The sequence below is a fragment of the Pelophylax lessonae genome, assembly GCF_965119305.1.
Source record: "Pelophylax lessonae genome assembly, chromosome: 9".
NCBI lineage: Eukaryota > Metazoa > Chordata > Amphibia > Anura > Ranidae > Pelophylax > Pelophylax lessonae.
Genome location: NC_138776.1, coordinates 129,655,825 through 129,668,797, shown reverse-complemented (window position 1 = coordinate 129,668,797; position 12,973 = coordinate 129,655,825). Strand labels below are relative to the sequence as shown.

Here is a 12,973-nt window from a genome sequence, read left to right as displayed (position 1 = left end):
ACTTTGTTTGAAGGGACTATAAGCCTTTGTTTTTTCTATTTCAAAAAAGGAGGTCCACACATATTCTGTGTAGCCTTCTTTTAGAATGTCCCCTTAGGTCCCAAGGCAGCTGTCTCCTCACTGTTTATGTGTGTCTCCTTAGCTCACTGTGTGCTGTATTTCAAATATTTAAATTCAATTCACATACATTTTATGGTATATAGAGCACTGCAATTTATATGATTTTTTTTTTTTTTTTTTTTTTTTTTAAGTTTAAGGGAGAGTATACTACCTCTACTTGCTAAATGCTCTTCTCAGTGTGTGGCACTGACTTTTAATGTTAGTAAAAGTACTGGGGTATTTCATTACCTTAATGCCTTGAATTAAGGCCTAACTAGAACCTTCAGGGCCCTGGTGCAAGAAACCATAAAGCTCCCCCCCATGGATCAGTGGCAGCAGTGCTGGTGGTGGTGAGTGGGTAGGGTTGACACCTTATCATTTTAAAACTGAACACATATTTATTACACAGGTTCTTAGGCTGAATAAGAAGGTAATTAAATTCACTTAGTCTCTTATGTGCATTAAATTAGCCCCAGACCCTGTGTAATAATGTGTTCGGTTTCAAAGGGATGGGGTGGAGGAATGGGATCTGTGGCAGAGGTGGTGGTGGTGACATCAGGCAGTGGTGATGGGGGGGATAGGGATGACATCAGTAGCTGTGGTGATGGGAGGGATAAGGATGACATCAAATGACACTAAGAGCAGATGAGTGCCAGCGTCACAGATGTCATCCCTGTCCCTCCATCACCACCGCCACTGATGTCATCCCTATCTCCACCTCCACCACTGATGTCATCCCTATCTCCACCTCCACCACTGATGTCATCCCTATCCCTCCATCATCACCGCCACTGATGTCATCCCTATCCATCCATCCATCACTAATGCCACAGATGTCATCCCTATCCCCACCACCGCCACTGATGTAATCCCTATCCCCACCACCAGCAATGATGCCATCCCTATCCCCACCACTGTCACTGATGTCATCCCTATCCCCACCACCCCACCACTGCCACTGATGTCATCTCTATCCCCACTGCCACTGATGTCATCCCTATCCTCACCACCACTGCCACTGATGTCACCCCTATCCCACCACTGGAGAGGCATCGCTGGAGGCACGTGAATGGAGCAGAGAGGCAGAGACAAACTAAGCAAGGAGGAGGGGGAATTGAATGACACTGTGAGCAGGTAAGTGCTAGTGTCACTGATCCAACCCCCCCTCATCAGGCAGTGGTGATGGGGGGTAGATAGGACATCAGTGGCTGATGGAGGGATAGGGATGACATCAGTGGCAGTGGACTCATCCATCATCACCTCCACTGATGTCCTCCCTATCCCCCATGGCCACTGCTTGATGGGAGAGGAAGGGGGGGGGGGGATCAGTCAGCGGCAGCAATGGTGGTGGGGGAGGATGGGATCAGTGACACTGGCACTCACCTGCTCTGTGTCGTTCGATTCCCTTCCTCCTTGCTTAGTGTTTCTCTGTCTTTCTGCTCCATTCACGTGCCTCCAGAGTGGAGAGCACCTCACCCTTCACTCTACTGGCCGTCAGCTGGTCTGCTGACTTTCTGGTCTAATTTCCTCCCAAAATCATGGCACCTGACTGGATTGTAGAGCAATAGGTAGTGATTGGCAGGCGGGTTCGTGGGCGGGCAGGCCCTCCACAGTGGCAGGATATGCACCCCCCCCCCCCCACAGTGGCAAAACTGGCCGATAGGGCCCCCCAGATTGGTAGAACTCCAGGGCCCAGTCGCAAGTGCGACTGCTGCGACCCTGGTAGTTCCGCATTAGGCCTTCTAAATGAATGAATATTCAAACCAATAGAATAGGTTTACGTTAATAAGCTTCTAAACGGCATATGCCAATAAAAGTGCAGAAATCTACACCAAAATAAGCATTTTTTTTTTTTAGCTGGATTTTTCTGCCAACTCCTGGCATACATACATATGGCTCTAAGATTAAGAAACATTGTAGTCTTTAGTACTACTTGTACTGCTTCATGAAAGATCAGAGCAGGGAGCTATTTTTTTCTGTACTACATGAGGACTGCCAATTCACAGTAATAAAATTTAAATGTTGGGTAATGGAAAAAAAAACCCTAGTCCAGTTATGTATTCATTATGGATGCACCTAAAAATTCTGCTAGTATAACTGTAGAGTTGGACAGTGGCCGGTCTGAGGAAGACCAATGGGTGCTGCAGATCACCACTGCGGCAGATGGACTGTCTGGCTCACATGAGGTGCCACACACCAAATCAACCAGAATATACTTTTAGAAATTTACCTGAAGAAAACCTTATTAACTATTGACTGCTATGGGTTACAGCAAATTATTAATCTTTGTGCATTGTTGAGTATGTTCCCTTTACCGTACATTGTGCTAATAAAAGTCTGACGACTTTCCCAAGAGGCTTGAGAACTGCAAATTCATGGCTTATATAACTGGATCAGCGAGTGGAAAAGATTAGCCAGCATTACAGTTAAATAGATACTACTGCCATCTTCATAAATACTATCCTGTTTTATTTTTTCCTTGCTTCAGAAACACATGACTAGATTTGTGGCCTTTCGAAGAAATTAGATTACCATTTTCTTCTTGTTTGTGTGGATCTAATTGAATTGCTTGTAGAAATATATTTGGAATAACTGCAATTGCCCTAAACAGAAATGTTAGATATTTTTTATTTCACGTGTCTTTGAAGCCATTTCGTTAAATTCTTTGTATGAGCTCAAAGAATCTTTGAGATACCCAAGTGGAGCAGGTAAATCTTGGTCTCTGGGCATTTCTATGATCCTGGGAGGCCGGAAATTATATGCAAGCAGATTACGGAGGAACAAAATGTCAAAATCCTTGAACATCATGTGACCAATGAATATATATATATATATATATATATATATATATATATATATATATATATATTTTTTTTTTTTTTTTTTGCTCTGCCCACAATATGCCCTCTAGCTCATGTTTGAACTATTATTTCTGCCTCCTATGTACAGGAATAATATTTGTATGCTTCTTCAGTACATGTGAAGTATTGGAGCAGTTTTCTGCATCAGACATGACATGGAGAGGAAAGGATACTGTTAGAACTCAAACATACAATGTTACCAAATACGTATTTCATTGTGTTGCCAAAGAAAGCTATATACTGAGGCTGTATAAAGTGTCATTTTGATCACTTTTATGTATGTAGTAGGCAGGGCAGATCTGAAGTTCCAGCACTTTTATACATGAGGCTGTCACAGGCAGTGCTGAATGCAGATAGCACTTCTTTTAATTGACAAAGTTTGTCCCCTTTCATGAAATGATGACAACCCAGACATATGGGTTGGTATCTCCACAGCAATAAAGGGGACAAGCATGCTGTCCCTGTAAGACTCGTACCAGCATGCGTGCCCATCAGGAACTGCTAAGTTGAGGGATGGCCAAAAGCTCAGAATAGACCCAGTTTTCAAAACACCAACCAATTGCTCAAAGAGACTTAATTTTACCACCCCCCTCTGGATCCCACAAAAAAAAAAAACATTTGGGAGGGTAATAAGGAATAAAAAAATGTTTATAAAAAAATTCAAACTTTCTGATTACCAGCACCCGCCACCATCAGAATACACTGAATAGCGGCTGCAGCCAATGGGCTGCAAACGCTAATCGACAAAAAGTTTTTAGCCTGTCCTGTAGACAGAAATCGATCAAACAATCAACTTCTGCTGAGCAGAGATGGCCACAAACTGATTGGAATTCAGACGGTCCCTGCTGAACTGGCTGAATTTCCATCAGTGTATGACCAGGCTCTAGATCTCACACTGCAGATATACACCTATGGGGCTGTAGGCACTCAGTACCTCTAACTCTCTTACCAGGAAGTGCACTGCTATTTTAACTAGAAAATTAAGGAAAAAGGTACAATTTTCAGGAAACTGCAAAAAATGATAACATCTGTTGTACCCTTAGCAAGTACCAATGACATTGTAAATGACACCATGGCACTTCCCCTTGAAGAACTATTTAAAATTGTGCTAAGGGGTGCTGCTATGAAGTGCTATTATTATGAATTGATTAATTCAGTTTCTGAGCTTTGTGCTGGGCCATGGCTGTCAGTGACCGCTATCAGTTCCAAGAGTAACCCCAGCAGGTCCCACAGCAGCCGCTAGGAACAGACTTGAGTCCGTGCAGATAGGCGTCTATCAGTCTTGTACATCTGGACAATGCAATGTATTTCCATTGTATTTCCATTCCTCTTTCCAATACCGCTCTAGCTCTGCAAGGATGCGTTGGGGTGAGTAGACAGCCACGAATCTTGCAAAATGGATATTATAAGCAAGGAAATCTATGATTTAAATAATGCACATCTATTGCCTCAGAAAATATAGACTGGGGAAACAAATGGACAACATACTAGCTAAAGGTATGAAACCACTAGCAATTACACAGCAAAAAGTTTCTGCTCGGAAGAGAAATTATCTTACAGTAAGGCAATAGCCTCAAGCAAAAAAGGCAAAACTACTCAAGATGTGCTTAACAACAAGCAGTGGTACAGTCTCTGAATGGTTACTTTAACACTGCTTGTTTTTTTTTTAGCAATTCTTGAGTAGTTTTGCCTTTTTGCTTGAGGCCATTGCTTTACTGTAAGATAACTTCTCTCTAGGCTCAGGTCTCTTGTACACTGTATCAGGTTTTCCTCCAGGATTTTCTTGTACTTTTGCTGGGTTCATTCTAGCCTCCCAAGTCTTCTAGGACCTGCTGCACAAAAGCTGTCTCCACCATGCTTCATTGAGGATGTGGTGCATACAGTGTATATGCCAATGTGATTTGTTTGGCTTACGTTATACCTATTGTTTTTTACTGGCCAAAAATTTTAGTTTTGGTCTCATAATATAGAACCTCCTACCAGCTTTCTTTAGAGTTTTCAAGATACGTACCTTCTTTCAAATGAAAGAAGAGATGTCATATGGATGGCCTAAATCTGCCATTCTTGAATAAAGCTGTGACTGGTGAAGCACCCATGCAACCGTTGTATGGAGTATAGTCTCTCCAATGCCAGCAAATGAGGCATAACTCTCTTGAGGACCTCCCTCACTAGTCTCCTTCTTGGTAGATTTACAGTTGCACCATACTCTATTTCTTATTGATTGTTGAAACTGTACTTCAACTATATTCCTGTGACTTGGAAATTTTCTTAAAGTGATAAAAGTCTCCTTTTTTTCTTTTCTTTAAAAATAACAGACATGTTATACTCGCCTGCTAAGTGCAGTGGTTTTGCACTGAGCAGCCCAGATCCTCCTCTTTTTGGGTCTCTCGGCGGCCCTCCTCCCTCCATTAGAGGGCCCCCGCAGCAGACAGCTTGCTATGGGGGCACCCGAGGCGACCTGAGCCACAACTCTGTGTGTCCATTCAGACACAGGGTCGTGGTTTGACCCCACCCCCCTCTCCCTCCTGATTGGCTAACTGACTTTGACAGCAGCAGGAGCCAATGGCGCCGCTGATGTGTCAGGCAGGAGAGTCTCAGACGGCCATTCGTGCACATTGCTGGATAGAGATGGGGCTCAGGTATTAGGGGGGCTGCTGCACACAGAAGGTTTTATATCTCAATGCATAGATTGCATTATAGATATAAAACCTTCTGTTTTACAACCACTTTAACTTCTTAGTATAGGGTAAGCTACAATACTGACTCACCAGCAGTTGGACGCCTTTTCTGCCCTCCTTCCCCATTTAAAGAAACTGTACTGTAATATCCATCAATGAGAAATGCCCTAAGAATGGAGGAGGTGGACCTAGAGCTAGACCCATTCAACTGCCTGTCCGCTATCCACACAGCACTTTTCATTAATGGAATGGCCAGTGGATATATTAAGGTGGTTCTAAAGTCAAAAAGTGTTGCTGTTTTTTTTTTTTAACCTTTACTAAATTCAGGACCTGCATTCACTATATCTTGTTTCCCACAGTACACAGAACATGGAAACACAATTATTTTAGTAAATATAAACTGCTAAATGCCTTTTCTCATTAGTAGTATATATATCAGTCTTATGACTTCAGTCAGGGTCTGGTTAAAGCTTGTAGGAGGAGTTCTCATTCTCCTCTGACTGTCCTATGAGGCTGCAGGACCCCTGACCCTCTGTCTGGACAGTGTTGATTGGCCCTGTGCTGATCACATGCACCCTCCCAAGAATAAAAAAAAAAAACTCTCTAGCAATGCACACCAAACTGAGCATGTGTAGAGTGCTTCCAAGGCTCTGTACTATCAGGAGATACATTTGGGACTGTGAACCTGTCTTCTCTGATCCTCCCCTTCTTCCAAACAGCCTTTTTACACAATGCAGAGAATTTACCCCTTAGGTTCCACAGTGAATATAACCAGAATGCTTTACTGTATATACAGACTGATTTTACTGTAAGTCTAGTAACACTTTAACCACTTGCCGACCAGTCACTGGGACTGTACTGCGGCAAAGTGGCTCGATTCTGTCCAGCGACGTAGACCTACGTCGCTGGACTCCTCCCCCTGTGGGCGGCGCTCGCGCGTCGCCGGAAGCTCGCTCCCGCTGTTTTCAGTCACAGCGGGAGTCGGGCTAGGGGAGGAGCAGCGGCGATCGCCGCCGCTCTTCCCCGATTGTCGGGGAATCGAGTCTGGAGATCCGCCCGCTTGTGTAAACAGAGCGGGCGGATCTCCTAAGTGACAAACAGTGACAGATTGCAGGGCAAGCTGAACATGCGATCTGTCCCTGTGTCACTCAGTCACCTCCCCCCACACACGTCAGTAAGCACCAGGCATACATTAACCCCTCCCTCTCCAATAAAATTAACCCCTTCCCTGCCAGTGTCATTTTTAAAGTAACAGTGCATATTTATAGCACTGATTACTGTAGAAATGTCACTGGTACCCCTAAAAGTGTCAAAAATGTCAGTCAAGGGTCCGATCTGTCCGCCGCAATGTCGCAGTCCCGCAAAAAAAATCGCAGATCCCCGCCATTACTCGTTAAAAAAAAAAACACCAAAAATTACAGAAATCTTTCCCTTAGTTGGTAAACGCAATAACTTTTGCGCAAACCAATTAAAATACGCTTATTGTGATTTTTTTTTTACCAAACATATGTAGTAGAAAACAAATTGGCCAATTTTTTTTTATTTTTACATTTTTTGGGGGGGAATTTCATATAAAAAATGTGAAAATTGTGTTATTTTTTCAAAATTTACGCTCTTTTTTTTGTTTATAGCGCAAAAAGTATAAATCGCACAGGTGATCAAATACCACCAAAAGAAAGTTCTGTTTGTTGGAAAAAAAGGACGTAAATTTAGTTCAGGTACGGCGTTGCACAACTGCGCAATTGTCAGTTAAATTCGCACAGTGCCGATTCGCAAAAAGTGGCCCAGACGTAAGACATTAAAATCCTCCGGTGGTAAAGTGGTTAATGCAGGTAAAAAAAACGTACACATTTTGTTCCCTGAAGAAGATTTTAAAGCGTTAAGACCGCAGCTGGACACTTCTCATTCAAAATAGGTACCATTCCTTTTCATTAATGCATCCCTTTACTGTACTGTATATTAGACTGACTGGCAGTAGATATCCATTGCTACTATACTGTATGTAGGTAATATATCTAAACTGACAAAGTAAACAGATAAAGACAATAAAAAAGAAAGTAATATGATAAAGTTGCCAGCCTCTGCACTGACTCAGTCAAAGCTCCATTTATCCAGCACAGTTTTGCACACTGTGGTGTTTGCTGTTTTTCTCTGGAGCAGCTGTGCACACAATCCTTTTATTTACCGTTTTTGCTGTTGGGTATAACAAGCTGCGTAGGTGAGCATCTGTTCCCAGCGGCCTCTTTCTTTTGGTTGATAGTTGAAATGAAACTGCTGAACGTGGAGAACTGGCCCTTTGCTCCTCTCTCCATCCCCTGTAATTAAAGGAAACAATTACTGCAAAACTTCATTTTACAGCTAATGCTCCTTGTGTGATTTGTACTATCACTAGAACATGTGGGAACACAAAGTATCATTACACTATAAGAAAGCTGCAATTTCTACATAAACAATCTTCCTACACTCAATCTGTGAATAAGTCACTGTTGACATAATACTAGTGGTGAGTGCGAAGAGGAATTATGAAAAGTTTTATACTGTAATTATGGGTGTTGCCGCTTCAATGTCGCTATCATAATTTATTTTAATAAAACAGAAAGGGAGAAAAAGTTCATTGTCTTCAACGTAAAGAAAAAAAAAATCAAAACCCTGTTTTGCTGTTTAAGTAATGTAAGCTTGGTAAAGAAATCCTCAGCTTTGTTAACTGTACTTATTGAAGCTTCGTTCCTTCACCCCTCCCTGCCCAGCCCCTGCGTCCCGCGTGGCTGTCACAGTGGTCACATGATCGGGAGCCCATCCCGCAGCTCCAAATTATGATTCGAGATTGAGAGCTGTCATTGACTGCTTGATCACAGAAACCTGGGCCATCCATGGACACCTACATATGGCGTGTGGGTGTTAAAGCCAACCCTCCTTGATGCCACCTAAATGTATTACATTGGCAAGAGGTTAAGCTGGTCATATACTATTAAATCTTATTGTAAAAATCTTTTAGATGTACCCAAAGTATGTAGTATTTGGACAAACCAAAACAATACTTCCGCTATGTATCCAATCAGACAGGCCATTGTACTATATAATTGATAGTAGATGAGAAGGGGATTGTACAATCAGATGTTCAAGTGGGCTTCAGCAGTGTGTGCAGAAAGCTTGTAAAGTTTCTGGCACGCTTTGGGTGGCTTTGTTGAAGCTTTTAAAGGAAACTTCAGTTCCAGTATAGAGGATGTTAAAGTGGTTGTAAACCTTTACATATACACCCTGTGACCAATGTTCCCTTTAAGGTGCGCGCATGCGTGGACGCGCAGTGTCATTCACGGTCCCGCGCAAGCACAGATGCGTATCGCGCAGCCGCAGACGTGGCGGCCGGGGAGCAGAGCGTGCGTCCCGAGCGCACGCCCATTGTGTGACAATAGCGAATGAAAATTGGCTATTGTCACACGGATCCTCCTCCTGGCTAATCAGGGAGCGGGTCCTCCTGCTTCCTGATTGGCCGAAAGGCCAACCCCATGTCATTGGCCGAGGAGGAGGCGCCGGGAGGACTGAGGAGGAGATGCAGGAAGCCGGGGACTGAACTGAAGAGAAGCTGCCGTGACCGTGAGGTAAGTGCACGGACGGGAGAAGGACGGGAGGAGATGCAGGGAGTCGGGACTGAAGAGAAGCTGTTGTCAGGTGAGTGCACGGACAGGTCTCGCGGGGGGAACGCTGGCATCTCTGCATTGAAAGGTGGCACACTGGCATCTCTACATTGATTGGGGGCAATGCTGTGGGCACTCTGCATTGATTGGGGGCAATGCTGTGGGCACTCTGCATTGATTGGGGGCAATGCTGTAGGCACTCTGCATTGATTGGGTGCAATGCTGTAGGCACTCTGCATTGATTGGGAGCAATGCTGCGGGCACTCTGCATTGATTGGGGGCAATGCGGTCCGCGCCAATAAAAAGCACTGCGCTCAGAAATGTTTTTATTTGCTCAGCACAGTAAAAAATTAGAGGGAACATTGCCTGTGACCTAGCCTCAGGTGATACACAAATCCTACTACGTAAGTGTTTTTTTTTTTTAAGTCTTATCTTCTTTACAGCCATTCTAAGTGCATCATTTTTACAGCTTGTCTGAGCTTTCAGAAAGCTGGGAGAGGGAGCTGAAGCTACACTGTTTAGTCTCAGTGAGGGAGCTCAGAGAGTTTTAGGTCAACCTATTTAAACATCTATTTAAAGCAGCGGTTCTCAATTCCGGTCCTCAGGACCCACTAACAGGCCAGATTTTAAGTATCACCTTGGGGGGATGCAGACTAGAGTACTGCAATCACTGAGCAGCAAAATATATCACCTGTGATGTATTTCAGTTATCTTGCAAACCTGGCCTGTTAGTGGGTCCTGAAGCCCGGAGTTGAGAAACACTGATTTAAAGTGTTTGTAAGCATGGGCACATAGGCTAACAATGAGGGGTGTTAACCAGAGAAAAGTAAAAGCTCCAAAGAGATCAAACACCTGTAGGAGCAGATTCTTTGAGCTGCAGTGTGCATTAGGCCTAAAGGAAGTAACAAGGACATTGCATTTCTGACAAGAGCAACAAGTATTTTCTGTACTGAAAATGTTCAAAAGACTGCTAAGCTGCAACATGTAACATTTTTTGGTCTCCTATTTAGCTATCTTTTAGAAAGGCCTGCAAAAACCTAAGAAACGTTCCAAACCTAAATACCATTCAATTTGCTCTGATGTTACTCTCTTGACACCCATTGTGATTCTAAGTTGGTTCCAGCCTAATATCCTTACTACAGTAATATACTTCACAATCTTTAACTGAAGTGGAATTGATGCTAATACCAAATGCTTTTTTGGAATCTGCAATCTAGAAAACACTAAATATATCTATATGCTCCAAAAATAATTTATATAAATTAAATTCACTACTTAATGGCCCTGCAATCTATTTTCCATAAAATAGTTTTACTGTATTTTTTCTGCCTCCTTGAAATATCCTCCATTAACTTCTCCTCTTCCCTCTTATTTCTGTTTGTTTGGAACAAGCAGTGCATGTTAGTTGCTGTCATGTGCACTGCTCTATGCACACTACACATCTCATAAAGCATACAGTGCTTTGAAAAAGTATTCATACCTCTTGACATTTTTTTACCTTTTGTCATGTTACAGCCAAAAATGTAAATATGTTTTATTGGGATTTTATGTAGACCAACACAAAGTGGCACATAATTGTGAAGTGGAAGTAAAATGATGATTGTTTTTTTTTTTTACAAATATCTGAAAAGTGTGGCGTGCATTTGTATTCAGCCCCCCTGAGTCAATACTTAGTAGAACCACCGTTTGCTGCAATTACAGCTGGAAGTCTTTTTGGGGATGTCTCTACCAGCTTTGCACATCTAGAGTGACATTTTGCCTATTCTTCTGCAAAATAGCTCAAGTTCTGTCAGATTGGATGGAGAGCATCTGAACAGCAATTTTCAAGTCTTTCCACAGATTCTCAATTGACTTGGGTCTGGACTTTGACTGGGCCATTCTAACACATAAATATGCTTTGATCTAATCCAATTCATTGTAGCTCTGGCTGTATGTTTTGGGTCGTTGTCCTGCTGGAAGGTGAACCTCCGCCCCAGTCTCAAGTCTTTTCCAGACTCTAACCGGTTTTCTTCTAAGATTGCCCTGTATTTGGCTCCATCCATCTTCCCATCAACTCTGACCAGCTTCCCTGTCCCTGCTGAGGAAAAGCATCCCCCACAATATGATGCTGCCCCCACCATGTATAACCGTGGGGATGGGGTGTTCAGGGTGATATACAGTGTTAGTTTTCCACCACACATAGCGTTTTGCTTTTAGACCAAAAAGTTCAATTTTGGTCTCATCTGACCAGAGCACCTTCTTCCACGTTTGCTGTGTCCCCCACATGGCTTTTTCGCAAACTGCAAATGGGACTTTTTTCAACAATGGCTTTCTTCTTGCCACTCTTCCAAAAAGGCCAGACTTATGAGTGCACGACTAATAGTTGTACTGTGGACAGATTGTCCCACCTGAGCTGTGGATCTCTGCAGCTCTGTCAGAGATACTATGGGCCTTTTGGCTGCTTCTTTGATTATTGCTCTCCTTGCTCGGCCTGTCAATTTAGGTGGACGGCAATGTCTTGGTAGGTTTGCAGTTGTGCCATACTCTTTACATTTTCAGATGATAAATTGAATACTACTCTGTGACATGTTCACTAAGGTTCTCTAACAAACCTCTGAGGGCTTCACAGAACACCTGTATTTATACTGAGATTAAATTACAGAGAGGTGGTCTCTACTTACTAATTAGGTGACTTCTGAAGGCAATTGGTTCTACTATATTTTAGTTAGGAGTATCAGAGTAAAGGAAGCTGAATACAAATGCATGCCACACGTTTCACATATTGTAAAACATTTTAAAAACCATTTATTATTTTCCTTCCACTTCACAATTATGTGACACTTTGTGTTGCTATATCACATAAAATCCAAATAAAATACATTTTATGTTTTTGGTTGTAACATGATAAAATGTGGAAAATTTTGAAGGGTATAAATACTCTTTCACGGCACTATAATCCCCTAGTCCGGGGGGTGTTCAACCTTTTGAAGAGCAAGGGCCATTTAAGTGATTTGGTAACCAGTAACGAGCCACAATAAACTATGGGCTTTTACTGCCCCCCATACCGCAAATGTAAACAAGCCTTTACTGTCCTCAGCCCCCTATAAGGCTGCTTTCATGCTGATGTGCTACAGTTTAAAATAGTATAGATAGCTACCAGGTAATTGGTTACCATAATCCCGTCATAAATTGAAAGAGAAACCCCCTTAGGTTTGTGGGACTTTAAGGGTAACAGTAAAGGCTCTCATAAGAGAAGTTTTAGCGTGAAGTAATTATAAAATTTTTTATAACGGTATGATCTTCTCAGGTGGAATACCTATTTTTAAGTAATAATAAGATATGCAAAATGTATACCTATATAGGCATATTATCCCTGTCCTATACCTTTCAGGCAAGGATTTATATTCCCATTGGGAAGATATAGGTCTCCCCAAAACCCTTGGAAACTGATGGGATACCCCACACCCTCCAATAAATTAGTGAGGTAAGAGCTATTTTAATCACATTACTTAATATAATATATACATTATCCTGATCTACCAAAGCTGAAAAGATACATTTCCTTTTCCCCTGATAGGATCCCACTCTAATAAATCTGAGAGATATATACATCGGAAGATAATATTTTCTTGGGAAAAATCAGCTTTTTTCTCTTTTTTCCCTATTTTTCCTGGTTTCGTTTTTCTTTTTCCCCTCTTTATATGTCTACATGAAAATCATC

The 12,973-nt window shown here is 42.4% G+C and overlaps 1 protein-coding gene across 1 annotated transcript in view; it reads right to left on the bottom strand.

Annotated features, from left to right (window-relative positions):
- HECTD2 (HECT domain E3 ubiquitin protein ligase 2) overlaps positions 1-12,973 on the bottom strand; it is a 122,074-nt gene that overhangs the window by 72,689 nt on the left and 36,412 nt on the right. The window contains exon 2 of the mRNA XM_082267571.1: positions 7,824-7,953. Within this exon, the coding sequence (XP_082123697.1) occupies positions 7,824-7,953 (130 nt within the window). The remainder of the gene's footprint in view (positions 1-7,823; positions 7,954-12,973) is intronic.